Below are 25,852 nucleotides of genomic sequence, written 5' to 3'. Positions count from 1 at the left end.
GTAGCCAAGTTGACATTTGAGCAAACACATTTGGACTGAGGCATGAGGGTTTGGAGAAGGGTGATGGGCAAAAGGAGGTGGCGGGAGGTTTCTGGGGGAGGCGGCAGCTTCAATGAAAGCCTGGGGGTGTGGAAATGCAGGCAGTGGCCACCAAGAGAGGCTGGCCCGAGGCATGTAGAGAGAGTGGGAGGCAGGCTTGCAGAGGTGGTCTGGAACCTATTAATAAAGGCTGAAACCTAGAAAACCGTGTTGATGATTTTCGAGGTCTCTGTAGATATCCTGTCTCTGATTAAAATATCAGCCCCCCACCTGCCACCCACCAAACGCAGTGGTTCCTGCTATTACTCTTCTCTTCCCGCAAGATTTCATTCCAAGTAGCTGCTCAGAAATTGCTTTGATAAAGGGACAGTTAAGACTCAGCCATATTCTTATGATGAGATTTTTGCAAAAGAAAAGGTGTGATAAGATCAGGTTTCTCCTCTGGGTTAATTGTACCGTTGGCTCTTCTTGCCTTTCTGGGTCTCTCTTTGTGCAGACTGAGTATTCTGCAGGGCCCCAGGTGGCTCAGTCTCTGTGTCTTAGCGCATTCCTTTGACCTGGATCATCTTTGGGGCACAGAAAAGGTTTGGGGGAAGCAGGGAAGGAGCAGAGTAGAAGACAAAACAGGCCTTTAGCGGGACAGACTTGTGGCCAGGGAGAGGACTGCTGCATTTCCCAGTGAGTCTGGAGACCCGGAGACTTGAAGGATGGACCGGAAGTGAGTTGCCCTGTGCAGATGCCACTTGGAGAACAACTGTGCAAGACGATCATAGTTCCCCATGTGTCCCGAGTGTCAGAATTCCGGACTTCACACAGGAAGAGAGGAGTGCCCTTGGCCAAGGGCAAGAAGGGGTATTTTAAACAGATTGCTTATCAGCCTGTTTTCAGGTGGCTGCTTGGAACTGCTGATATCTACAATGGTAACCATTTCTCTCCGGAAAAACTTGACTCTTTAGACATCTAGCTTTCTAAAAGCAAAGTTGACCACTGCAAATGTATGGCAGCGTGCCTTGAAATGATAAATCACGTTCATGGTCAGCTCTTCAGTACCAGTTGCTGTGAGTGGTGAGGTTTCTGCCATATGGATGCTTACAGATGCCCGCAGACAGCGAGTCACTCCAGCGCTCAGCACCTCCAGGGGCCCATCTAGGAGAGTGGCTCCCATGGCAGCTTGGAGTTTGTACATGAACCGCACGTAGATTCTTGGTCCTGCAAGTTCTGAGATCAGTCGTGGAAAAGTGTGGCTGAGGTCTGGAGCCAATGAAACGGAGACCTGATTTGTCCTTACCTTACTAAACATCTTTATGGTGTTAAACACCATTGACCGTTCTCTTCCATTTGAAATGCCCTGATTTTGTCATTAGCTGTCATCGTGTGTGTGTGCATGCTAAGTTGCTGCAGTCGTGTCCAACTCTTTGTGACCCTGTGGACTGTAGCCCTCCAGGCTCCTCTGTCCACAGGATTCTCCAAGCAAAAATTACTGGAGTGGGTTACCATGTCCTCTCCCAGCTGATTTTTGGGACCCTGGGATCGAACCCACATCTTTTATGTCTCCTGCATTGGCAGGTGGGTTCTTTACCACTGGCGCCACCTGGGAAGCCCACAGTTATCACTGCTCTGTAACGGAAGGCTCCTGAATTTAGCAGCTTAAAGCAACCGTTGTATTACGCTCAGGAAATCCCTGGGTCAGGCGTTTAGACAGGGCACGACAGGAATGGCTGGTTTCTGCTTCATCATGTGTAGGACCTCAGACCAGAAGACTTGACATCCAGGGGGTCACTTGAAGGCAAAGGACTAGAATCACCAGCCCATCCCTGGTGCCTGGCCAGGGATGTCTGGAAGAGTGGAGCTACAGTGTGTGGTCTGTCCATGTGCCTGGACTTCTTAGAGCATGGCGACTTCGAGGTGGTTGGACTTCTTACTCGGTGGCCCAGGGCTCTAAGCATGCGTGTTCCAGAGAAAAAGATGGAAGCTACAGCGCTGCATATTTGTTTACTTAGCTGACCTGGGTGTTAGTTGTAGCTGAGGAATCCTTTTTGTTGCCACGTGGGAACTCCTTAGTTGTGGGACGTGGGATCAGGTTCCCTGATCAGACCTGGGCCCTCTGCATCAGGACTACAGAGTCTCAGACACTGGACCGCCAGAGAAATCCCTACAGCACCTTTTGTGACCCAGCCTTGAAAGTCACATGCCATCCCTTCTTCTGCGTTCTGTTGGTTGGAGCAGTCATAAGTTACTCAGATTCAAGGGAAGGGGGCTAGACCAGGGGCCCTGGGCCACTCTGGGCAGAGCCGCTTTCTCTCCTCTCTCTCCTGCTCCTTTGGCCATTGTTTAGGGTTTCCAGAAGATGTTGGGATTCCTCCCTGCTTTTACTCTACCCTCTCATCTCGTTCAGTCTCATGGTTTTAGTGGCCACTAAAATGGTGTATTCAGTCTGGGTCACCTGGCTCAGTCTTTCTGCTGAGCTCCCAGACAGACACACAAGTTGTCCTGTGGACACTGCACGTTTAATACGTCCACACTGAACACATTTATCATTCCTCTGCAAACCCCTTATCTTGGCTGGTGTTAATACCCTCATTGCCTCAGCCACCCAGTAAATTCAAAACTCCTTCTTCTGTCTCATCTCTGCATCTGGCCATTTACCCAGTTCTGATAGTTTTGACTCCTTCTCCTTCTTAAATCTCTTCTGCTTTGTTATGCAAAATATCCTTGCTTTAGTTCAGGGCCCCTTCATCTTGGACTGTTACGATAAGCTTCCAACTGTTCTTATAGTGTCTATTTTTGAGCCCTTCAATCTGTCCTCTGCAGAGTGACTTATTCTAAAACACAGAGCTGGTCTTGGTAATCCTGTCCTTCAAAACTTTGACCTCTTGTCTTCAAGATGAAGTCCAGTCTCCTTCGTCATGGTCTATAAGACTCCAGAGTCTCCCTTCTGTATCTCCCATCAAACTCTCCTCTCCACTTGATTCGTCGTGGTGCTAGACAAGCAAGGGTATTTCATGCTGTTATGACTGTGTCTGCCCTTCTGACTTGTCTTCCTGGGAAATTCCTACTTATCCTTGAAAACTCTAGTTGGGAGTCTCCCTTGTGAAGCCTTTTCTGACTCTTCTGACGTGGTTCATTGTATTTCCGTTTTGTTGTGCACACTCTTGTCCTTGTGTGTTTTTGTTAGACCTCTAGGAGATCTTCAAGGACAGACAACTAAATCTTTTCATTTGGGCTCCCAGGGCCTGATGGGGACCAGGTAGTCACTACTGTCTGATGTCAGATAGAATCATGAGCCAGTGACACAGACTCTGGTTGTTGTCACTGAATCTGTGACTGCCAGGGTTCCAGGCCCTTCCCTTGACCTTTTAAGTGGTTTCTTATCAGGGGTCACGAATTGTCCTTTTTATATATCAAGATGACTCTGCTGAATCACCAGAACAAGGCCTGTCTGACTCCATCCAGCAGGACCTTTCGGAGCAGCACTCTGTGCTGTCTCTGTCTCCTGAACAGGACTGTGGCCAGCACCTCTGCTTAGGAATGGAGCCTTTGATCTCCTGCAGCTTGTGTCCAGCTTAGCACCCAGGAATTACCCAGGGTCCCGGGAGGAGATGGGAGGATGCCTGGGGACCTTGAATCATCCACACACTGGCTAGTTCGAGAGCAGGGAGTATACGTTCCCTCTTTGTTCAACCTATATGTATTGAGTGCCTGCTGCATGCTAGGCATTCTTTTAGGGGCTAGGAATACAGAACACGCAAAATTCGGACCCTTGTGATGCTTCCATTCTGGGGGGTGACTTGCCTCTCCCTTACTAGGCTTCCATTCTCAGGGGAGCAGAGGCATCATCCCGACCACAGCTGATTTGGCCATGAGCCCGGACCTCGGGACCTCGTGCGTGGCAGGCACTGAACAAATGTTTGTGGAGGGAATGAATGAGTGTTGTCAGACAAATGAGGTTTGACTGGGCAGATTTTTCTTTCTGGAGGGAAAAGAGCTAGATTTTATGAAGCGCTTGCCAGGTGCAAGGTAATTTCCCTGTAGAAGACCCTGGTCTTCCAGGCAGAAGTGCCCTTCAGAGAGACCGGCGCCATTTGTCGGGCCGCGTGGCTGACTTGACAGCCCTCCAGAGTGAACTGCAAAACGAGCCTGCCACCATTTGGCCGGCGGCTCCAGGTCCCTGGTTACCTCTCTGCCTTCATAAACAGCCGGCCCAGCCCAGTTAGCTGGGGTTGGCACCTTGGGGGACGTAGCTTTTCCTTTTCTCTTTCTCGTGGTTAGGTTGGCCGAGCGCAAGTGTTTTAAATAGAACAGACCTCACAGCTATAACACATCTGTAACACTGCACATTTAGTCAGGCTCCTGGTGGACCGACTTCTGTTTGATGGGCGATGTTTTTGCTGCGACTGTTGTTTCCTTTTCCTCCCATATTTATCCCTCTGGAAAATAAAGTTTTCTTTTATGTGAGGATTTATAGAACTATGTTCCTGGCATGAGATGTGCACAGGCATGTTAGGATACCGGTGTCGTGGAGAAATACTACCTCCGAGGCACGTACAGCTTTTACCTCTTATGGAGAATGACCTTCTCACGTGGAGCAGTCTGTGACTCTTTGCAGGGTGAGGGGCTGCCTGGGTTAAGGCGGATGAAGACGCTGCTTTACATTGAGATGGCACCCTTTTCGCTGGAGCATCATCAGTCCTTGGAGGACCTTGGTTGCCCAGGACTGCTGCTGGGGGTGGGCTGATTCAGGGTAGTGTCTGAGAAATCCAAAGAAAGTAGACTCTGTCCCAGTTCGTTCTTAAATTTGAGATGACCGTCTCCCAGATGCTTTGCCTTTTGTTTTGTCTAGGGGACAGGCAGGGAAGCTTGGATTCCCACTCCCAGCCAAACTGAGAGAGCTCAAGTGGCTGGTGGGGCAGGGCAGGTGGTGGGCAAGAGGGACTTCGCATGCCGTCACTCCAGCCCCATGCTAACCGTGCTTCACGTGTTCGCCTTTTTCTTTCTGTTTCGGACCCTTGTCAGGGTCCCCTGGTGTATCTGTATCAGAGTCAAGATTCCTGGGTTCCTCATCCTGCTCTATCACTGCTTGGAGTGCTGGGGTTGGAAGCCGGCCCTCCCATCTCCAGAATCTCCAAGTCGGATGCTCTTTTCACCCTCAAGGATCTCTTTGGTTTACAAAGATCACCCTCCCTCTCTCGAGGGGTGAGACATTTAACAAAAGGTAGAGGGCCTTGATGGTGATTATCTTGGCTTTTCTTTCTCTGCAAACACTTCTGCGGGTCCCCTCTTTCCCCTCAGAGGCAGTTCCTTGTGGCTGGGTGGCAGAGACCAGACCGGTACATCCTGGGAGGGGAATTTGACATTTTTTATTTCTTGACAGGTAAAATTTATGGCCTAACAGATGGCAGAGTGTGTTTCCAAAGACGACCACGCCAAGGGTGCAATGTGCTTATCTCCCGTGCCTCCCCACCTGCCCCCACCGTCCTTCCCACCCTGGACATTTCTGGAACTGTGGGATGAACGGCAGAGCAGGAAGGGACCTATTCATGGGGGAAGTGGACCCCAGGCTGTGTGCGGTCACTAGATCGGGGTCTGGGGGCCTTCCTTCCGGTGCATGCTTTTCTCGCCACTCTTGTCTCCTGGCCAACCTCTAAGTGTTAATGTGACCCAGCCCCCCACAGTGGTCTTGCTCTTCTCTTTAACAACTGGTCAAAGAGTCGTTTCCCTCTATAAACCCCTTGGAGATTTTCTGTTGTTCCCTGCCTGACCTGGCCGCCTGTCTTTGCTTTCCAGCCACACCTTGAGCCCTGCAACCTTCAGGTCTGCTTGTAGCCTTTCAGCCAGCCCTGAAGATGCTGCGGCCTCTGCTGGGGAGGCCCTTCTCCCCTTCCTTTCCTGGCTCCCTCCTGCTGATCTTGAGCCTCAGGTCACGCCCAGCCCTGCACCCTCAGAGCCTCACCAGGCTGCAGCAGTGAGCCTGCTACTTGACTGAAAGCACCTTCAGGACAGAGACCGTGTCTTGGTCCACTTATCTGTCGGGGTGAATACGGTGCCTGGCACTTAGTAGGTCCTCAAAGCATGTTTGAATCAGAGTATGAATGAATGAATGAATGTGGCTTGCCTCCAGAGACAGTCCTCTGCAGTTTGTATTCTCTTAACCTCTTGGTCTTCATTCTCACTCTCTTGGGATTCAGCAGATGTTTATTTGAGCACCTACTGTGTGCCGGGTGCTTTTACATACTTATCTCTGGTGGTGCTTATGGCAGATCCGTGATGTGTAGGTATTGCCTTCACTTTGCCCATTTCTCAGCTGAAAGGGGCTCAAGCCCAAGGTTGCCAGTTCAAGCCCCCGCCTCCTTCTGCTCATCCCTGGCTCGTCCCTCCTCTCATGTGCAGTACGGTAATAGCGCAAAGTCTTTGCTTTTGTTGAGATCTCCACCCCCCGCCCCCCACTTTCTCTCCTGTAAGATGGCACAGGCAGCTTCTTGTGGAGCCCTGACTGTACATTAGAACCATCTGGAGAAATGAAAAAATACTGATGCCCTGGCTTCACCTTAGACCATTGAAGTCAGAATCGCTGAGGGTGGGTTCTGGTATCTGTAGGTTTTAGTGGCTCCCCAGGCTGTTCTCGGAGAAGGCAATGGCACCCCACTCCAGAACTCTTGACTGGAAAATCCCATGGATGGAGGAGCCTGGAAGGCTGCAGTCCATGGGGTCGCTGAGGGTCGGACACGACTGAGCGACTTCACTTTCACTTTTCACTTTCCTGCTTTGGAGAAGGAAATGGCAACCCACTCCAGTGTTCTTGCCTGGAGAATCCCAGGGACGGGGGAGCCTGGTGGGCTGCCATCTATGGGGTCACACAGAGTCAGACACGACTGAAGTGACTTAGCAGCAGTAGCAGCAGGCTGTTCTAAGGTGCAGGCGGGGTTGAACTCCGCTGTCCTCGGGGGAGTGCCAGGGAACCTGCAGCCTGGCTCAGCTCCCTGGATTAGGTAAAACTTGCTCATCAAGAACTGATTGCCATGTGCATCTAAAATATGTTAATGAAGGTAATCAAGGCTAAGGGTTAAGGCTGCCGTTTGTTCTTTTCATGAAATCAGGTGGAGGGCCTGGGGGATGGGACACCTTGGCTTCAGAGCCTGCCTGCCAGCCGGTTTTTATCCTTTCTTTCTCAAGAAGAGCTGTGTCCTTGATTCTGCAGTCCTCTCTGGAGCTGTCTTCCCCAGAGTCCAGTGGTGCCCAGCGAAGCCTGATTCTTCTTTACCGAGGGTCTGTCTCCTGACCGTCCTTCCTGACATGCTTTCTCGTCCCATGCCTTGAGCTTTCCTACGTGTCCTGTATTGGAGGACCCAGCAACTCTTCTGGTTCCAAGAAACTTTGAAAGGCTTAACTTCCTTTAAAAAGTTAATTAACTATTTAAGTGACGTACAGTTGATTTGAAATGCTGGATTAGTTTCTGGTATACAGCAAAGTGATTCAGTTGTCCATAAGCATATTCTTTTTCAAATTCTTTTCTATTATAGCTTATTACAAGGTATTGAATATAGTTTTTCTGGGCTATACATCGAGACCTTGTTGTTTATTTTATATAGAGTAGTATGTGTCTGCTAACCCCAATCTGTTTAACTTCTCTCTCCTCCTCCACTCTGCTTTGGTAACCATAAGTTTCTGAATCTGCGTCTGTTTCAGTTTTGTAAGTGTGATCACTTGTATCATATTTTAGATTCCACTCGTAAATGATATCATATGACACTGTCCTTCTCTGTTTGGCTTACTTCACTTAGTATCATAGTCTCTAGGTCCATCCATGAGGTCGCAAATGGCATTGTTCCATCCTTTTTTATGGCTGAGTAGTATGCCATTGGCGGAGAAGGCGATGGAACCCCACTCCAGTACTCTTGCCTGGAATATCCCATGGACGGAGGAGCCTGGTAGGCCACAGTCCATGGGGTCGCGAAGAGTCGGACATGACTGAGTGACTTCACTTTCACTTTTCACTTTCATGCATTGGAGAAGGAAATGGCAACCCACTCCAGTGTTCTTGCCTGGAGAATCTCAGGGACGGGGGAGCCTGGTGGGCTGCCGTCTCTGGGGTTGCACAGAGTCGGGACACGACTGAAGTGACTTAGCAGCAGCAGCAGTATGCCAGTGTCTGTGTGTGTGTGTGTGTGCTGTGTACATGTGTGTACATCCCACATCTTTATCCATTTATCTGACGATGGACCTTTAGGTTGCTTCCGTGTCTTGGCTACTATAAGTAGTACTCCAGTGAATACTGGGGACTATGGATCTTTTTGACTTAAGAGTTTTGAGGAGTGAGATTGCTGGATCATAAGGAACCTCCATACTGTTCTCCATAGTGCTTGCAGGAGCTTACATTCCCACCAGCCGTGTAAGAGGGTTCCCTTTTCTCCATACTCTATCCAGCATTTATTTGTAGAGTTTTTAATGATGGCCATTCTGATGGGTGTGAGGTGGTACCTCATTGTAGTTTTGATCAGTGAAATGCTTAACCTCTGAGTAGAAACCATCTCTCTGGTAGTTGCTACCCAAGTGACCTGCAATGTTTAAGGAAGAGTGATTTGGTAAGTAGGAAAGGATGGTTTGAACTTGTCACCGTAGCTGTGCATTCATCAATCCCGAGGACTGCACACGGGCTGGCTTCAGTTAACACTGACCATGGCTTTGAGCAGGGGCTCAGGCACCTCTTTCCTCCCAACTTGGCGCTGGGGAGGCTGGAGCCAGGGCAGAAGCCCTGAGCGAGGTTTGTGTTGGCAGTGTGGGCTCGAGGTAGGGCCGGCCTTAGGGGCTTGGTTGGAGGTTCAGGAGCTTCCTAAGGGCTGCGTTCTTGGAGTTAGGATTTCACATTTGCCGTCCCAGTTTGTGTTGTTCAGATCAGGGTCTTATGCCCATTTTTCAGAAGGCAAAGGTGACTCCCAGTGCCATAGAGGGACTTGACCTCTGGCATCTGATCAACCAGGGGGAGTTACTTGGTATGTTCAGTGTACACAGATGTGCTTGAAAGTGAGAAACCTGGGGGCAGAGAGAAGAATTTCAAATTGCTTCCTATAGATCATCTCTGTCGGCAGGATTACTGTGGACCCACGCTTTAGCCGAGACCCCTCACTGCGAGTCTCCCTCTGCGTCTCCAGGAGGATTCCACCCTGGGTGGGTGGATCGGGTTCCCACGGCTGGAGGGACATACACAGGTGGAAGGGGCTGAGTTCCTCCCAGCTCACCACGCTGTCCCTCCTCTTTCTGAGATGTATTAAGAATCTGCTTTGGCTGCTTGTCCCTGGACTGGGGCTTTGGAGGCACCTCTTTGGTATGCAGAAATGCACGTCTTCCTCGGAAAATTCAGCAGTAGCAGAGGGTGCTTGCTTAATTTTGATTAATACCATTGGTGTAAAAGAGGATGGGTTTGAATTGCCTCTGTGTGTTAGTAATCATTTGAACCCTGGAGAGAGTCTCTGGGGCCTTCTGTGTACTGAACCCCTCACTCTGTAGCCAGTGCTGGGGGCCAGGGGCTCTGAGAAGGATGGAGGCAGCACCTGTGGATGCAGAGCAGCTCGGTACCTGGAATGAGGGCGTGATGGCCAGCCGGCCACCTCGTTCATTCAGCATCGGATGACTCACGGGTCACGAACCTTAATTTCCTGTGCTTTCCAAGGCAGCACTCCATCTCTGTACCTCTCTCTGTTACCCCCCAACCCCCCTGTCTGAGTGCCACTGGCGAGGATATTACTGTCTGATACCAATCTGTGGACAGGTCACCCTCTCTGGCTGCAGCTGTTCCCCTAAGAGTAAGAGGAAGTAGTATTTTTTAAATTAGCCTGGGAGGGAGCCGGGCAAGGTCTCCGAGAGTCAGCTCCCTGCTGAAGCTGGCGGGCTCATCATTTCATTACAAGATCACGCTCTTTTAGGTGAGTTAACGTTGTTTTAATCAGAGGTAAGGTTGTAACCTGGCTATGTCGCCTAATTCTGTGTGAATTGTATTCTAGCCCCATATAGACAAAGGCTATTTTTTTCCTTCCACTTTTAAAGTTACTTAGAGTAAATGCCAAATTGTGGCCTGAACCCTAATGCTTTCTGGCTAATAGCTATAGATGGGGAGAGAGTGCTCTGAGGAACATTTAGGGTTATGAATGTGATTCGTTTCCTCTTAATTTCTGCAGTTGACAATATCACATATTGTTACAGCCTTTGTCCAGTGGTCAGGGTGGGTGAGTCAAGGTACACAGAATTAGCTGGTGGATGAAACAAGTGGGAAACATGCTTTCTTAGACACTTGGGTTTAAGTCCTGTTTGCATTCAGATTCTTGACTTAGGGATCTTTTTGGCCTGTTATATAAAAAAAAAAAAAAAAATCCCCAAACAACTTTAGTGAGACACAGTTCACATGCCGTATGATTTACCCGTTTGAAATGTATAGGCCAGTGGCTTTTGATCTGCTCACCAGTACGTGCACAGATCACCACGGCCAGGTTAGGAGCACTTTCACCACCTCACAAAGGAGTCACATACTCTTTAGCTATCACCTCCTGACTCTGCCCCAGGTCTAAACAATCGCTAGTCTACATGCTGTCTCTCTGGTCTTCCCCATCATAGTTCCGTATGAATGGAGCTGCACAGTATGTGGTCTTTTATGGCTGGTGCAGTGTTTTCAGAGCTCATCACGTTGGAGCATATGGCAGTGCTCCATTCCTTTTTGTGACCACATAATATTCCACTGGGCTTTCCAGGTGGCTCAGTGGCAAAAGAATCTTGCCTGCAGTGCAGAAGCTGCAGGAGACGTGGGTTTGCTCCCTGGGTTGGGGAGGTCCGCTGGAGGAGGAAATGACAACCTACTCCAGTGTTCTTGCCTGGAGAATCCCATGGACAGAGGAGCCTGGCGGGCTACAGTCCATGGGGTCGCAAAGAGTCGGATACGACCCAAGTGATTTCCCACAATACTCCATTATGTAGATAGATCGCGTTTAATTTATCCATCCGTCTATCCATCCATCCATCAATGGGCATTCGGGTTGTTCTTTTTGATGAACGAACAAAGAGCAGACTGCTGCTGTGAATGTTTTGTGTGGAAGGTTTTGGATAGACATATATTTTAATTTCTCTTGGTATATAGTAAGACTGGAATTGTTGAGACCTATGATAACTCGACGATTAGCTAGACTGTTTCCCTAAGTGAATGCACCATTTGATCTGCCCACAAGCAGCGTCTGGCCTGCTGGTCTCGCATCTCGGCTTCAGAATTGAAAAGGGCAGAGTCAGACATGTTCCTCATGGCTCCCTCCCCACCCCCCCCACCATCTCCCTTTCCCCGGTTCTTTCTGCTGGGAAGTTACAAGCAGAAGTGTATCAGAGACTTCCCTGGTGGTGCAGTGGTTGAGAATCTGCCTTTCATTGCAGGGGACGTGGGTTCAATCCCTGGTTGGAACTAAGATCCCACATACTGTGGAGGAGCTAACCCCAGGCACCACAACTTGAGAAGCTCAAGCACTGCAGGGGGTGGGGATTATATATATATAGATAGATAGATATAGATATAGATATGTATGCTTTTTAAAAAGGTGTAGGAGATTCAGCAAATAAGAAGTTTGAGGAATTCCCTGGTGGTCCAGTGGGTGGGACACCACATCCCAAGGCAGAGGGTGGGGTCTGATCCCTGGTCGGGGGCCTGAGACCCCACGAGCTCAGGGTTGGGACGCCCCATTTTGGGACTCCGGGCTCTCGTGTGCCTGCACCTGTGTCCGCGGCTGTGGAAGGGAGGCTGGAGCTGGCTGAGGGCGCTGTGAGGCCTGAGGATGGCCGCGGTGGGGAGGGCTCTGCCCGCAGCGGGGACAGAGCGCTTGAGCTTGAAGGAGGCGCAGGCACCTTCACTCGGGGGAGGGCGCCTTTGGCCAGGACGGGGCCTGCCCTCGCGTCAGACCCGGCCCTCTGCCTGCGGTCAGAGATGCTTGCAGCCGGTGGATCATTTCTCCTCAGGCTGGCTCTGCTTCTCTGACCCCCTCGCCGCCTCACCTCACGCTTTGAGGCAGAGCCTTGATCCCCGCCACAGTGGGTGTGCAAGTGATGAGTGTGGCCTGCCTTTCTTGGGAGGCGGATTCGGCCGGTCACATGCGGGCTGTAGCTTTCTCCTGCCCATCACGTCATGGTGGAGGGCCCTTGTGGACCACAGTCCGCTGTCACCGAGGAAAGGGGGGCTGAGGTCACGGTGTCTTGGGGCCTCCCCCAAGGCGGTCTCTGTGTTGGTTCCTGGGGCTGCCACACTCTGGATGATGGAAGCAGCAGATGTGCTCCTTCACAGTTCAGCAGTCTAGACGTCAGAGGTAGAGGTGTTGGCAGAGCCCCTTCCAAGGTTTTGAGGGAGAAACCATTCGTTACCTCTCTCGTAGCTTCTCAGAGCTGCCGGCATTCCTCGGCTCGTGAACACGTCTCCCATCTCTGCCTCCATCTTCACACGACCATCTTCTGGTTTGTATGTGTATGTACCTGTGTGTGTGTGTATGTGAGACCCTTCTCCTCCTCTAATCAGGACTCCTCATTGGATTAGGGCCCATCCTATAGGATAAAGGTCCATCTTGTCAAAGCTATGGTTTTTCCAGTTGTCATGTACGGATGTGAGAGTTGGACCATAAAGAAGGCTGAGTGCCAAAGAATTGATGCTTTTGAATTGTGATGCTGGAGAAGACTCTTGAGAGTCCCCTGGACTGCAAGGAGATCCAACCAGTCCATCCTAAAAGAAATCTGTCTTGAATATTCATTGGAAGGACTGTTCTTTGTCCACCTGATGCAAAGAGCCAACTCATTGGAAAAGACCCTGATGCTAGGAAAGATTGAGGGCAAGAGGAGAAGGGGAAGACAGAGGATGAGATGGTTGGATGGCATCATTGACTCAGTGAACATGAATATGAACAAACTCCGGGAAGGAGAGAGCAAAGGCCAGGGAAGCCTGCTGTGCTGCAGTCCATGGATTGCAAAGAGCTGGACGTGACTTAAGAGTGAACAACAACAGCAGCTTCACCCAGGCGCTTTCATCTCAAGCCCCTTTACGAATTTTGCCAGCTGCAAGATCCTCTTTCTAGATAAGATCACATTCTGAGGTTCTAGGTGGACATGAATTTCAGTAGACCCAGCACACCAATGTAGTCTCTTTTCCACATATGAGTCTAGAAATTTCTGGAGAAGATTAAGTTCCTGACTCGTGTTCTGAGTCTGTGTGTTAAGTGAGTTTTGCCTTTGGATTCAGAAGTGATGGTGATGGTGGTGGGAGTGGGGGTGTTAGTGGTTGGCGAGAGTGGTCGTTTACAGGGAGAAGGGAAGAATGGAAGAAAATATGGAGAGAACCTGGGAATTGTAGAGGGCAGGTCTCTAGGAAGAAACACTCTGGAGGATGGGGCCATGGGGCCTGGGACTCCTGTGACCTCAGTCAGCCCTCTTGGAGCTTCTTTACCATAGAAGGTCAGGCTTAGTTCTCAAATGCAGAGTTGATGATACCATACAGTCTTATCCCAGGTTCTGAAGAACAAGGTATTCACCAAATTTAGAGTCTCATATGAAATCGCATGGTGTCTGCCAGCATACCAGTTCTCTCTTGTCTCTGTCTTGCCTTTAACTAGCCCGTGAGTCACCTTGTTGGGACTTGATTTTTTCATCTGTATAATGGGGATAATGAGCAGTCAGATTTGCAGAAGCCCACCCACTGCTAGCATTCTAGTGTCCTCTGGGGGCTCCTTCAAGCTCGGGGTTCCCTCAAATGGGAGAACATCTGCAGAGAGGCCATGTGCTTGGGTGGTGTAGATGTCTTGTGCTTTTCACTAAGGGGAATGTGAACTCTTTTCAGGAACATGGTTATGGCAAGAGCTGACTTAATTTCCCTGGGCCTCTCTTGCACCCGTTTCAGACTCTACTGAGCTATTTTCTGCCTTTCCATGCTTTTATTAGGATCACAAATATTTGTTGTTTTTTCGTTGTTTTCTTGGGTGAAGCTAATATCTTGGGCCAGTGCTGGTGGGGTTAAATTTCCCCTTCAATCTCATCAGAAAAGATTCTAACAGCCCCACCCTCTGCTATGAGTACACACACACACACACACACCCCTGCTTTATTAGATTTTATAAAAGTAAAACCAGTGGCTCCACTCCGAGTGACCATTTCAGATGGAAACACATTTTTCAAAAGAGAGTTTTTGAAACTTAAAAAAAAAAAAAAGTCAGCTCTCTGGTTAGAGGCAGGAAGGTGGCGTGTCCTTTGCAGCCCTAGTTAGCAGCTGGCTTTGGCCAGTTCGTATGTGTAAACAGCAATTTTCCAAACTGGAATGGATGCTGGGGTTTTCTTTGTTGAGCCAAGAGGTGCATGGAGAGCAGTGATGTTTAGTTAAATTATGGGTCTTGATGCAAAACTTTGCAGCAGTGATTTGTGAGAGCCTGAACCCTCCCCACCCCCTTTCTGTGCTACACACACACACACACACACACACACACACACAACACTTCCCAGAATGTGGCCCTGGACCCTAAAAGGAGGCATCTGTTGGAGGAGGGGCTGTCCCCAAGGCTGCAGGGCTCTTGCTCTGGGTGGGTATCTCGTGTCTCTCAGAGTGAAAAGCATTCACATACCCGAAGCGTTTTCTTGAGCCCTTCCACCAAAAGTGCCGAGGCAAGGACGTTTCAGATCCATCTCCTGGAGGGTTTCAGGCTGAGCTCTCTCTTGTGCAGGCGGGTGGCTCTCTCCTTCAGCCCTTCCGCCAAAAGTGCCGAGGCAAGGACGTTTCAGATCCATCTCCTGGAGGGTTTCAGGCTGAGCTCTCTCTTGTGCAGGCGGGTGGCTCTCCATCAAGGTGCACTGTGTGTGTCAGTGTGGAGGCTGTGGGTTGGAAAACAGGTACCCGAAGGGCCTAGCACAGGAAGGAAGCACGAGTGGGTCCCTCCTCTGTGTGCAGAGGACTTTTCTAATTAATTTATTTTAATTGGAGGCTAATAACTTTACAATATTGTGGTGGTTTTTGCCATACATTGACATGAATCAGCCATGGGTGTATGAGTGTTCCCCATCTTGATCCCCCCTCCCACCTCCCTCCCCATCCCATCCCTCAGGGTCATCCCAGTGCACCAGCCCTGAGTACCCTGTCTCATGCATTGAACCTGGACTGGTGATCTGTTTCACATATGATAATATACATGTATCAATGCTATTCTTTCAAAGCATCCCACCCTCGCCTTCTCCCCCAGAGTCCAAAAGTCTGTTCTTTACATCTGTGTCTCTTTTGCTGTCTCGCATACAGGGTTATTGTTACCTTCTTTCTAAATTCCATATTTATGCATTAGTATACTGTATTGGTATTTTTCTTTCTGACTTACTTCACTCTGTATAATAGGCTCCAGTTTCATCCACCTCATTAGAACTTATTCAAATGTATTCTTTTTAATGGCTGAGTAATACTCCATTGTGTATATGTACCACAGCTTTCTTATCCATTCTTCTACAATGGACATCTAGGTTGCTTCCATGTCCTGGCTATTATAAACAGTGCTGTGATGAACACTGGGGTCCATGTGTTCAGTTTCAATTCTGGCCCAGCGGTAGGATTGCTGGGTCACGTGGCAGTTCTGTTTCCAGTTTTTTAAGGACTCTCCACACTATTCTCCATAGTGGCTGTACTAGTTTGCATTCCCACCAACAGTGTAAGAGGGTTCCCTTTTGCAGAGAGGACTTTTTATAATACCAAGGACTAGAGAGTCAGGGGCCAGCAAGTTACCAGGCCTGCTCACTGTTTCCAAAGGCAGAAGAGGGTTAAAGATCTGGGGGTGCTGCATGGTTCCTGGGGTAAATAGAAGCCAAGACTCAAGGATGGGGAATAGAGAGGTACCCCCCAAGGCATGTACACACACACACACACGCAAGAACACGCATACGTAGAAGTGAAACCTGGACAGTACTGATGGGGATTTGAGGATCTTCCTTCTTTAAGAGTGCCTGGAGACCCTGGATGCCACATCTCTACCCAGCCCTCTTCCTGCTGTCCTGAGCAGTCATGGAGGTGGGAGAGAAATGGGAGTGCGTGTGATTCCAGCATCCTCCGCTGCCCTCTGCGTCCCTCTCCAGAGTGCAGATCATGGAGCAGCGAGCAGCCCGTGTGGCAGTGACGCCCCCAGAACTGACAAAATGAAGCGCTCCCGTTTCCCGCAGCGCCCCTGGCGGGAGGGGTCACTTGCAGAGCTCCCCGCCACCTCTGCGCTCCCCTCCTGAAGCCACGACGTCGGCGAGCAGCTGACCAAGGGTTGCCCGTCTTTCCACTGGCCTCTTCATGTTCGGAAGGTTTTGATTACATTGGTCTCCTTTCAGTGTTTGCTGAAGAGTGGGACCCATCTCTGCAGCTGAGCTGGTTCCTGGAGAGGATGTTTTAGTCACTTGAACATTTTGGCGCATTGTCTGGGGCCTGGAATTTCTCATCCTTGTTTTAAAAATAAAGTATTTTAAAGACTGTTTTGGGACTGTGTAGATTTATAACTGAGTGTCTTCCCCAGCATTTAGGGCTCTGTCCTGGCAGGTTTATGGCCGTAGGGCAACAGTAGAGGGTGTCAGAGGGGACCTTCTTGTCTCACCAGTTACTGGGGAATGAACGTGCTGTTGACTTCTGTTATTTAGAATGAACACATGTTGGTCCGTGTGAACGACTGGAATAGAAATAGGGCCAGCTGTCTACACCCACCTGGCTCTACACCATGTCTGAATGAGACCATGGGGTTCGTTTCACGAAATGTCTCTCCAGAGTCGCTTTAAGTTGAGAATTCCACGAGTGCATGTTTGTAGATCACGTTAGTGTTTCTTTATAGATATTTAATTGCTTTGCTGGAGGTAAAAAAAAAAAAGGAATGAAAAATATAAAATGAAACTGTTGGGCGTCTTTGCCAATCTGAAACCACGTGGAGATGCTGGAAAGTGCTTTTGAAATGATAGTGGAAGAGAATGGGGCAACAAGGGTTGATTTATCAAAGTGTTGGATAAAAGATTTCTTTCCACTGCCCGTTTGTTCTGAGCTTGAAGGATGGATTTAGTAACTGACTTTGAATTCAGGTACAGTGACCATGTATTTAGCATCTCTGAGGTGTCCCAGTAGACACTTTGGCATATGTTATTTAATTTAAGAGGAATCTTGTGTGGTAGGCTAATTATTATACCTCCATTTTAAAGTGGATTAAACTCCATATTACATTAGAATGTAAGTTCTAGCACTTTGCTCGTAGTATTATCTGTTGAACGAATGCATTGGGAAAGTTAGGTTAGTAAAATTTGGTGATTAGGGAGTGTAGAGAGAGATTTAAATGAGGTGAGGGCCTGGTGGAGCCTCACTGTGAAGGTGACCTTGACCCCCCAGGGGGACTGATGGATAAGCAGGGAGACAAGGAAGGAAAGGAACAAGGAGCTAGATAAGGTGCCTGCCCGTTGGCCAGAGGAGCTCAGTGGTGTGGACACTGGTGGGATCTTCATAGAATGTCCTCATGTACAGTATCTCATCTAATCTCTTGTTCATCTGAAAAAGATGAAAAAAATAGTAAAGGACGATTTTAGACACACGTGCTAACCACTGCCTGGCGGTCCCCAGCAGTGAGACATATGAGAGTCATCAGGCCATGTGTCCCCGAGACAGTGAAGGACGTCTGCTCCGGGGGTGTTCCGGGTTGGGCTCGGTCCGCGGGCTCTGGTGGCCTGGGTCCCGTCTGGGAGCCACTGAGCTGAAGTGTGAGGGCCTGGGGTCAGGGAGCCTCCCCGTCGGGGCCACCCGGCCTGCAGATCCGGGAGGGTTCAGGGTTAGTTGGGAGCTCTGGTAGAGGACCGCCGTGCAGCGCGCAGAACCCAGCCTGGAGTGGGTGCTGTCTGTGGTCACACTCAGACTGAGACACAGAAGCCGGGTCCCCAGCGCCTTTCACACTCCTTAGGACGGTGTGTCTTGAGGGCTGTGTCTCGACTGTTGGGCGGGGTTGTTGGTTCCTTGTCTCCGCAGATGTATCCGGAGACTAGGTGATAAGTGGTCCAGGCAGCCACGCCCCCCAGACTCGGGTGTCCTGCATTGACTTTTCATACACGTGTGTGATGTGGTGGGTGGCTTTTCTTTTAATGTTCTCAGATTCCTCTCATTGATTTGGTTTAAGATTTCAGTCTTGGTTTTCTTTGTATGTTCTCATCAAACATCCCCCCCCCCCCGGCTTGATGGAAGTATAATTAACAAATAAAATGGTGAGATACTTAAAGTGCACAATGTGACGATTTTTAAAAAATGCTTTTATTTGTTTGTTTAATGTTTGGCTGTGCGGGTCTCCATTGTTGCGCAGGCTTCTCTCTAGTTGCAGAGAGCAGGGGCTCCCGTGTAGCTGTGGCGCTCGGGCTTCTCACCGTGGAGGCTTCTCTTGTTGCAGAGCACACCTCCAGGATGCTCGGGCCGCAGAAGTTGCAAGCCCCGGGCTCCAGAGCGCAGGATCAGTCGTTGCGGCGCACGGGCTTAGTTGCTCTGCAGCATGTGGGATCTTCCTGGATCAGAGATTGAACCTGTGTCTCCTGCCTTGGCAGGCGGATTCTTTACCACTGAGCCCTCCAGTGTGATGATTTGATGTGTGTGTGTGTATTGTGACAAGAGTCTACCCGTTGAGTTAAGATGTTGTGTTTTTATTGTGTGTGACTAGACTGGGGAGATCCTGTGTCCACTGAGTTTTACATTTTTTTTAATTTGATGTTAAAGAGAAACCAAACAAACAAAACCCCCAAACCCACGTAGCCTAACTTAGTTTTCAGAATAAAATTCATTTTGTCGTCTTTCACTCTTCCATGTAACATTTTTGGTCCCGCTCTGAAGAGCTGACATCACTGAACTTCCACCTCCTTTTGCTTTGGGACTGGTGGGATTTTGAAGGGGGACCATTTCAGAAGTTCATTTGTTTTTGCATCCAGCAAACTTCAGGTGTGGGCTTCTGTGTGCCTGGCCCTGTATTTGAACTGCAGGGTATCCTGAGAGGAGTCAGAAGACAGCCTGGGGGAGGAGGTAAGGAGGGCAGGATTATCACTCACTTGAGCACCAAGTGGAAAGTAGCGAGTGTGTGAGAGGCAGAGGGGCACGGCGTTAGGGGGCTCGGAAGTGAGAGACACAGCTTCTGTGTGGGGCGGCCATATAGGTATTTGGCATTTTGGAGAAGAGCGTTGCATCTTGGAGGGTAGTCAGCTTGGCATGGGAGGTACAGGCGTGGAGAGGTCTCCCAAGGAAAACCTGCGTGGACAGAGGTGGGGAGGCCTGGGGACCAGCTGGGCTTGACTGAGTGTAGGACACGTCAAGGGGAATGGTGAGAAACCCCGAGGGACAGGAGCCCTGGGGGTGGGCACGAGGGGCTGACCCTCCCAGTGCCTGTCCTGTTGGCAGACACAAGCCAGCACCCGGAATGGCTCCGTGCAGGCAGTCTGCACAGAGTTTTGAATTACATGTGAGTTTCTTACTGACACATTCTGTGGGTACTTTCTGGGCAGCGTGTCTTTATGTACATAGTTCTCCTTTGTTCGCATCTCTTCGGTTTAAAATAGCTCTGACGTGTGACTTCACATCACAATGAAGCTGTGTGTTATGGCCAGTGAGGCTTTGAAGTCCACTCTCCATCTGCATGAAACGCCAGCTTTCAGGTTGCGGCCTGAAGGCCTAAGGTATTCCTCGTGACTGTCTCTGGCATCCTGAGACGTCTGAAGGGCCTGCTCTGAGCAGCTGAGATAGTCCTCACATCGCCTTCCTCTCTGGAGAAGTATGCAGAGAGGCTTGTTCAACAGCTCGGTGAGTGTGGCTTCAGATAACCAAGTTAACCCCTGTCTTCCTCTTGTCATTTCTTGCAGATGGTCACAAGAACAAAGAAAATCTTTGTAGGAGGACTGTCTGCGAACACCGTGGTGGAAGATGTGAAGCAGTATTTCGAGCAGTTCGGCAAGGTAAGGGGCGTGTGGGGCTGGGGCAGCCTCCTCTGTCCTTCAGAGTGGCTGCTGTGGCCCCGGCCTTTGCCACAACTGTCTCCTCCAGAGCCTCGTCCTTGGACTTGGCTGTCGAGATGTGAATGGGATTCGGTAGGAGCTGAGATGGAAGAGCCTGGCTTGTGGGCACGGAGCCCCGTGCGCTGACAGGAACAGACAGAGCGGCCTTTGAGTGCAGTTTCACCGGCCTTGGCTGGTCGTGTGGGGCCTGGGCCGGGAGCTGACGGGGGCAGCCCCGGCTAGGGAAGGGACTCTGAGCTGGGAGTCACGGGGCAGGAGCTCCCGCAGAAGCTGGTCTCTGCATCGGCACTGGGCTTCGTTCTGGGCCTTTCTGGAGGATGCACTGAGAGAGGAGGCTCCCTGGGGACTGAGCCCTCCTCCCCTGTCAAATGCCTGAGGAAACCCAGGGAAGATGCTGGGCGCGAACCTGTCAGGATGTCCAGGAGACAGCAGTACGATCATCCCCTGGGCTGTGCCGGGGGATTGGGCCCGGAGCGACTCAGGAGGCCCCAGAGGAGTCAGGAAACCGAGTGTGAGAATGCGTGAGTCAGACAGACAGACAGGGTGTGTAACCGTGGGTGATTCATTCAGCCCCTTTCTGCTTGGCGGGGAGGCACGGCCTTAGAGGGTGGGTTCTTCCTGAGGGGGCCCCATTCCTCGGAGGACTGTTTCCCCCTGGCCCCCACAGGGTGGTTTGCGGGGCGCCGAGCCTTGCTGGCTATCATGCGGCGCCCCCCCGTGGGCTCTTGTGTCCCAGAAGGCTGGCGGGTGAGTGGACATGCAGGCCCGCCGCCTGTGTGTCTTTGAGCAGCTGTGGGCCCGGTCCTGGGTCCACAGGCGCGATGGGCTGCTTCTGCACAGGCCTATGTCGTGTGCCCCATGCTCCCGCCGCAGGGCGGGAGTGCAGAGGGCTGCATGCCCAGGGTCCTGGAAGACACCGTCCTAAGCTCCGTCACTCGTTTCCCCCATGACACCCGTCACGCGTGCCCTGGGTGGCAGAAAGGCACGGCTGCCCACTGGCCGGCCTGAAAGTTCTGTGCTTTCATTCCTTGCCCGCAGTGATGGCCAGCTGGGGGCCCATCTCCAGGAGAGGCCTGTCGTGGACTCCTCTTTGGGAGGCGGGCTTTGACTCCTGGTTAGCCTCAGAACGGGAGATTTTCCTGTTTCTGGCGTTCATCCGTTTCTGCATGGATGGGAGACCATGCTTCCCAGAACCCAGCCTCCTCCCGCCCAGCCTTGCTTTCTGAGTGGCACTCAACTGCCCTTCCGGGTCGGTTATGAAAGGCTCCTTCCCCACGGCACTGTCTGGCATTGCCAGTTGGGGGCTGATTCATTCTGGCGGGATAAAGAATAGCTGAGTGTGCTGATGTCCGTTGTCTCGCTGCTCTTCAGGACTGATTTAGAGTGCCAAGGGGGATGGGTCCATCCCCAAGCCCCACCCTGCCCAGGGAGAGAGATTGGAAATAATTTAATGAGACAAACACAGCTTGCGTAATGGAAGGCTCTGGAGTGCCGGCCCTCGTTGCTACCGTTTCCGCCTTTAAAACCAGGCTGGGGGGTAGTGTTTGCAAACATGAAGTGGGATTTCTTTTTCGAGCCGTAACCTGCCTTGGAATCTCATGGGCCAATTTGCGGATGTCAGGAAAGTTGATGCTGCCCAGATGGGCTGTTAGAATATCCTGAACAGGCTCGTACTTGCCACATCTCCACACATGCCCGGCGCTGGTCTCTCCCTCTCTCTCTCCTTTCTCTCTCGCTCTGTCTTTCCGTTGTCCTTCATTAGCACTTAGCGCTGTGACTCAGCCCGTGGGCCGGTGGCAGGAAGTGGCGAACCCGCAGCAGCGGCCGTCCCTACTCTGGGAACCGCATCCTCTTGTCTGCAGACGGCCACAGACTGTCTTCCCTGACTTGGCACTCGCCAGGTCCAAAGCTGCTCAGTTAGTTTTGCAGTAATATCTGCGGATTCCAGCAGGATGCATAAACCTACCAAGTGTTTTATCGAAGGACTAAGGAGGCCTTTGAGCATATCCCAGCCCTCACACTCTGTACACTCATGTGTTGGTAGCCTGGTGCGCCAGTGTGCTCTGCGGGTTAGCTGAGTCTGTATTCACAGGAGCTTGTTCCTTGTTTGGCTGGTGGCTGGTGTGACTTGTGTGTTCCCTAGGGTAGGGCCCACTGCCTCTCAGGATTCTGGTATAATTCACTTGCGTCCAGAAGGATTCCAGAAGGGGAGACCCTGCTGCTGGGTCTCAAGGGCCATGAGTGAGCCCTGCACCTGTGAAAGGAGTAACAGTAAATTGGCAGACTGAGGGAGACGGAAAAAACACACGCACACACTTGCATAAGGTTTGCTCACACACCTGTGCACACTCCCCACTGTGTCAGGTTGTTCGGGGATCTTTTCAGTTGGTTAACTGCACACTGCTGCTGCTGCTGCTAAGTCGCGTCAGTCGTGTCCCACTCTGTGCGACCCCATAGACGGCAGCCCACCAGGCTCCCCCGTCCCTGGGATTCTCCAGGCAAGAATACTGGAGTGGGTTCCATTTCCTTCTCCAATGCATGAAAGTGAAAAGTGAAAGTGAAGTCACTCAGTCGTGTCTGACCCTTAGCATGGACTGCAGCCTACCAGGCTCCTCCGTCCATGGGATTTTCCAGGCAAGAGTACTGGAGTGGGGTGCCGATGCCGTCTCCTAACTGCACATTAGGAAGGTGTAATTTAATGAATAATTTAGCGAGTGCGTGTTAAGTGTTGGATAGGGGCCAGGTCAGGCTTCCCTGGTGGCTCAAACAGTAAAGAATCTCTCTGTAATGCAGGAGACCCAGGTTTGATCCCTGGGTCTGGAAGCTCCCCTGGAGAAGGGAATGGCAACCCACTCTAGTATGCTTGCTTAGAGAATTCTGTAGACAGAGGAGCCTGGCAGGCAATAGTCCACGGGGCTGCAAAGAGTTGGACATGGACTGAGCGACTAGAACTTGCACTTTCTTTCTTCCTTGGGCCAGGCCATTGACTTACATTATTATCTCACTTAATTCTTCTCTGGGGTGCTGGTGGGGGCCCTGCCCATTTTGTACATTGTTACATAGAGTCTTGGTGGCACTGTATCTTTGTCTCAAGGTCACAGCCTCCTGAGAGGTCACAGACTTCCCCTCTAGGCTTGTCTAATAACAGAACCCAAACCTTAGGCCCTGTTTCAACTGCTTACTGACCCGTGAGATAGACTTAGGGCAGGGAGGGTGCCCAGGAGAGGCAGAGATGGTGTCCCCTTTGGGTGCCCAGGGGCAGTGCTGGGGACCTGGGCCTGCACGGCCTCCTTGCTTCCACACAGCGGGTTCGGGTGTCCCCAGCAGCCCGTTTGCAGGGGGTGGACAGCACAGGTCAGGGAGGTGAAGTCTCAGCAAAGGTCACCCAGGTGAACCGGGCAGTGTAACAGCCAGAGTGCACGCCCTCCTTCCTCCCGGTCCAGAGCCTCCCGCCCCTCCGCAGCCTCCGCTCAGAGTTTGCCGCCTTCTTTGCAGTTTTCGCTTGTTGTCAGGCCTCTTGGTACTCCCTCTTCCCATCTTTCCTGAGGTGGCAGCTGTTCGGCTGTTTATTTCAGGTGGCAATCAGGATGGGGAAGGTGGCTGTCCTGGGGCTGAGCTCGGGAGGGCTGAATATGTCATTACTATAAGTGGAGTGGGTGCAGGACTGTACACCCAGAGCTTGATGTAACTCGAGTTGGAGGCTTGTAATTGCCTTTGGTGCTTTTCTGCCACTTGCTTCCCAGAGAGTTACACCCCGGTCCCCAGGTTAGGGGTGTCGCTACTTGTTTGTATTTAAGATGAGACTGTGCAGTCGCGGCCTAAGGACTCTGCTGACTTTGGTGCCGTTCTCACCCCCTGGGTAGTTATTCTGGCCCCCTCGTTGGAGTAAAGTAAGAAGAGGTACCCCAGACCCTCATACTGGGCATGGCCGCATGGGGACGCCGCTGCAGCACCTTAACAGGCCCCTGCTTTCCTGGCCTCAGCTTCCCACCCCAGGGAAGGGCGTGCAAAACTTGTAAAGGATTTTACTTGTAAACTTGTAAATAGTTTTGGCTCTGTTACAGCTACTCACTTCCATTGTACAGAGAATGCAGCTGTAGCCAACACACAAACCATTACGTGGCTTTGTTCCAATAAAACTTTATTTATGAAAACAAGTTTGGGGCCCCATTTGTCCCATGGGCCATGATTTGCCAGCCTCTGTACTCGATTATTCCTAAGGTTGGTTTCAAGCTTGGAAAATTGAATAATTTAGAAAGTGTTTAAGTAAACTTACATAGGTAGATAGATAGATAGGTATCTACGGTGTCTATAGACTGTAACCAAGACAAGATGTGATTTATCAGTAGTAATGAGCATGATGTACTAATAGTCAACAAAACAGCTGTAACGGTGGTAGAGTTAATTTGTGCACTTCAGGATCCAGGGGCAATGAAGGGATTCTCTATTTGGAAAAAGCTACCATTTATAAACTGGAATCTTCATCCTTTGAGTAAGGTCTGGGAAAACTGTAAACTATTTCCAATTTCCTATTACCTGTGCTAGATCTGAATGAAGGAAGATGCAGAATTTGTGAGGCTGAGATCTTAGTGTGAACTTCTTTACTGTGTTCTGATGTTTCTGGATTAGAGGGCCATGTGCTTTGTGCTGAGGTTTTAATGCATTAAAAAGCTGGTTCTCAGGGATGTCAAGTGAGGTGGGTGGGACATCTCTTCTGCAGATGAGGAAGCTGATGTTGAGAGAGGTCAGTAAGTTGTCCACGGTCGTGCAGCCTGCAGAGTCACTCATTTTCACCCGAGTTCAACGTTTATAAAACCTCATCTCCCACTTTACCACGGAGCAGCCCCCACCGTCAGAGGGAGAAGGTTCATTTGTCAGGAATGTTGGTCTCTGGTAATTTATTTTACTGCTTCAGGTTTCCTAGTGGATGCTATCTGTGCTGGCGATTTCTTGCCGGCAAGAATGATGTATATAGATCACTCCGAAAAATGGCACATAAATGATGCTCTCGATACAAGCACACAAACCCCGACCATCCATCGGGCTGCTGGGTGCTGTTCCTCTGCCACGGTCGTGCAGACGAGCCCGGCGTGGCGATTATTAAAAAGCCCTGGGATCAAAGCCGCTCCGTGTACCAGAGCTTCCTCCTTCTCCCCTTTAGGCCCCTCCTTCAAGTACCGGTTTCTAAAATTCTCACTTATAGGATTTGGGAGATCAAAAAGAGGCCTTTAAACTTAATGAATTCTCGGCTTCGTCCCGGATGGAGCCGTTGTGCACCTCTCAGCCGTTCACCTCAACGAGAGGCCTGCTCGGTGCGGGCTCGCTAGGTAATTCTCACTTTATATAACTCTCTGAAAGCAGAGCAGCCCGCATCTGGAGGCTCCCAATTATACTTCACATGGTGAACTGTGTAATTAGTTTGGAAGACTTACGCTTAGTCATTGGTTTATCCTAATCGGCTTTGGCTTTCCCCACCAACAAAGTGAGCTTATTTTGCTAAGCTGAACCGACTCTGCACCCTTTGTTCCAGCCTTTTATTGTCTCATTCCTTTCATTCTGTTTTACTGCCAAAGTTCTGTTTCATTAGACCTACAAGTCATTTCCAATTCAGTGGGCTGCTACAATCCGGCCTTTATCACTGGCTGCCCTGGTTCCCATGTCCCTTCTGGGCCAGTGCCCGAGAGTGCGGGTTTGACATGAGGGCTTTAACCCTTTGCTGGGCCAGCCCCTGACCGTGGCCGATGGGAGGACGAGGCCCCGCGAAAGAAGTCTGTAAAGTCCCCCTCTGTCTCACTGAAGG

The 25,852-nt window shown here is 50.6% G+C and overlaps 1 protein-coding gene across 6 annotated transcripts in view; it reads left to right on the top strand.

Annotated features, from left to right (window-relative positions):
• Nucleotides 1-25,852, top strand: part of MSI2 (musashi RNA binding protein 2) — a 402,629-nt gene that overhangs the window by 123,524 nt on the left and 253,253 nt on the right. For all 6 annotated transcript variants that reach the window (XM_055577553.1, XM_055577552.1, XM_055577551.1 and 3 more), the window contains one exon: nucleotides 19,900-19,992. In XM_055577553.1, the coding sequence (XP_055433528.1) occupies nucleotides 19,900-19,992 (93 nt within the window). The remainder of the gene's footprint in view (nucleotides 1-19,899; nucleotides 19,993-25,852) is intronic.

This window comes from Bubalus kerabau, chromosome 4 (assembly GCF_029407905.1).
Source record: "Bubalus kerabau isolate K-KA32 ecotype Philippines breed swamp buffalo chromosome 4, PCC_UOA_SB_1v2, whole genome shotgun sequence".
NCBI lineage: Eukaryota > Metazoa > Chordata > Mammalia > Artiodactyla > Bovidae > Bubalus > Bubalus kerabau.
This window is presented reverse-complemented; position numbering and strand designations above follow the sequence as displayed.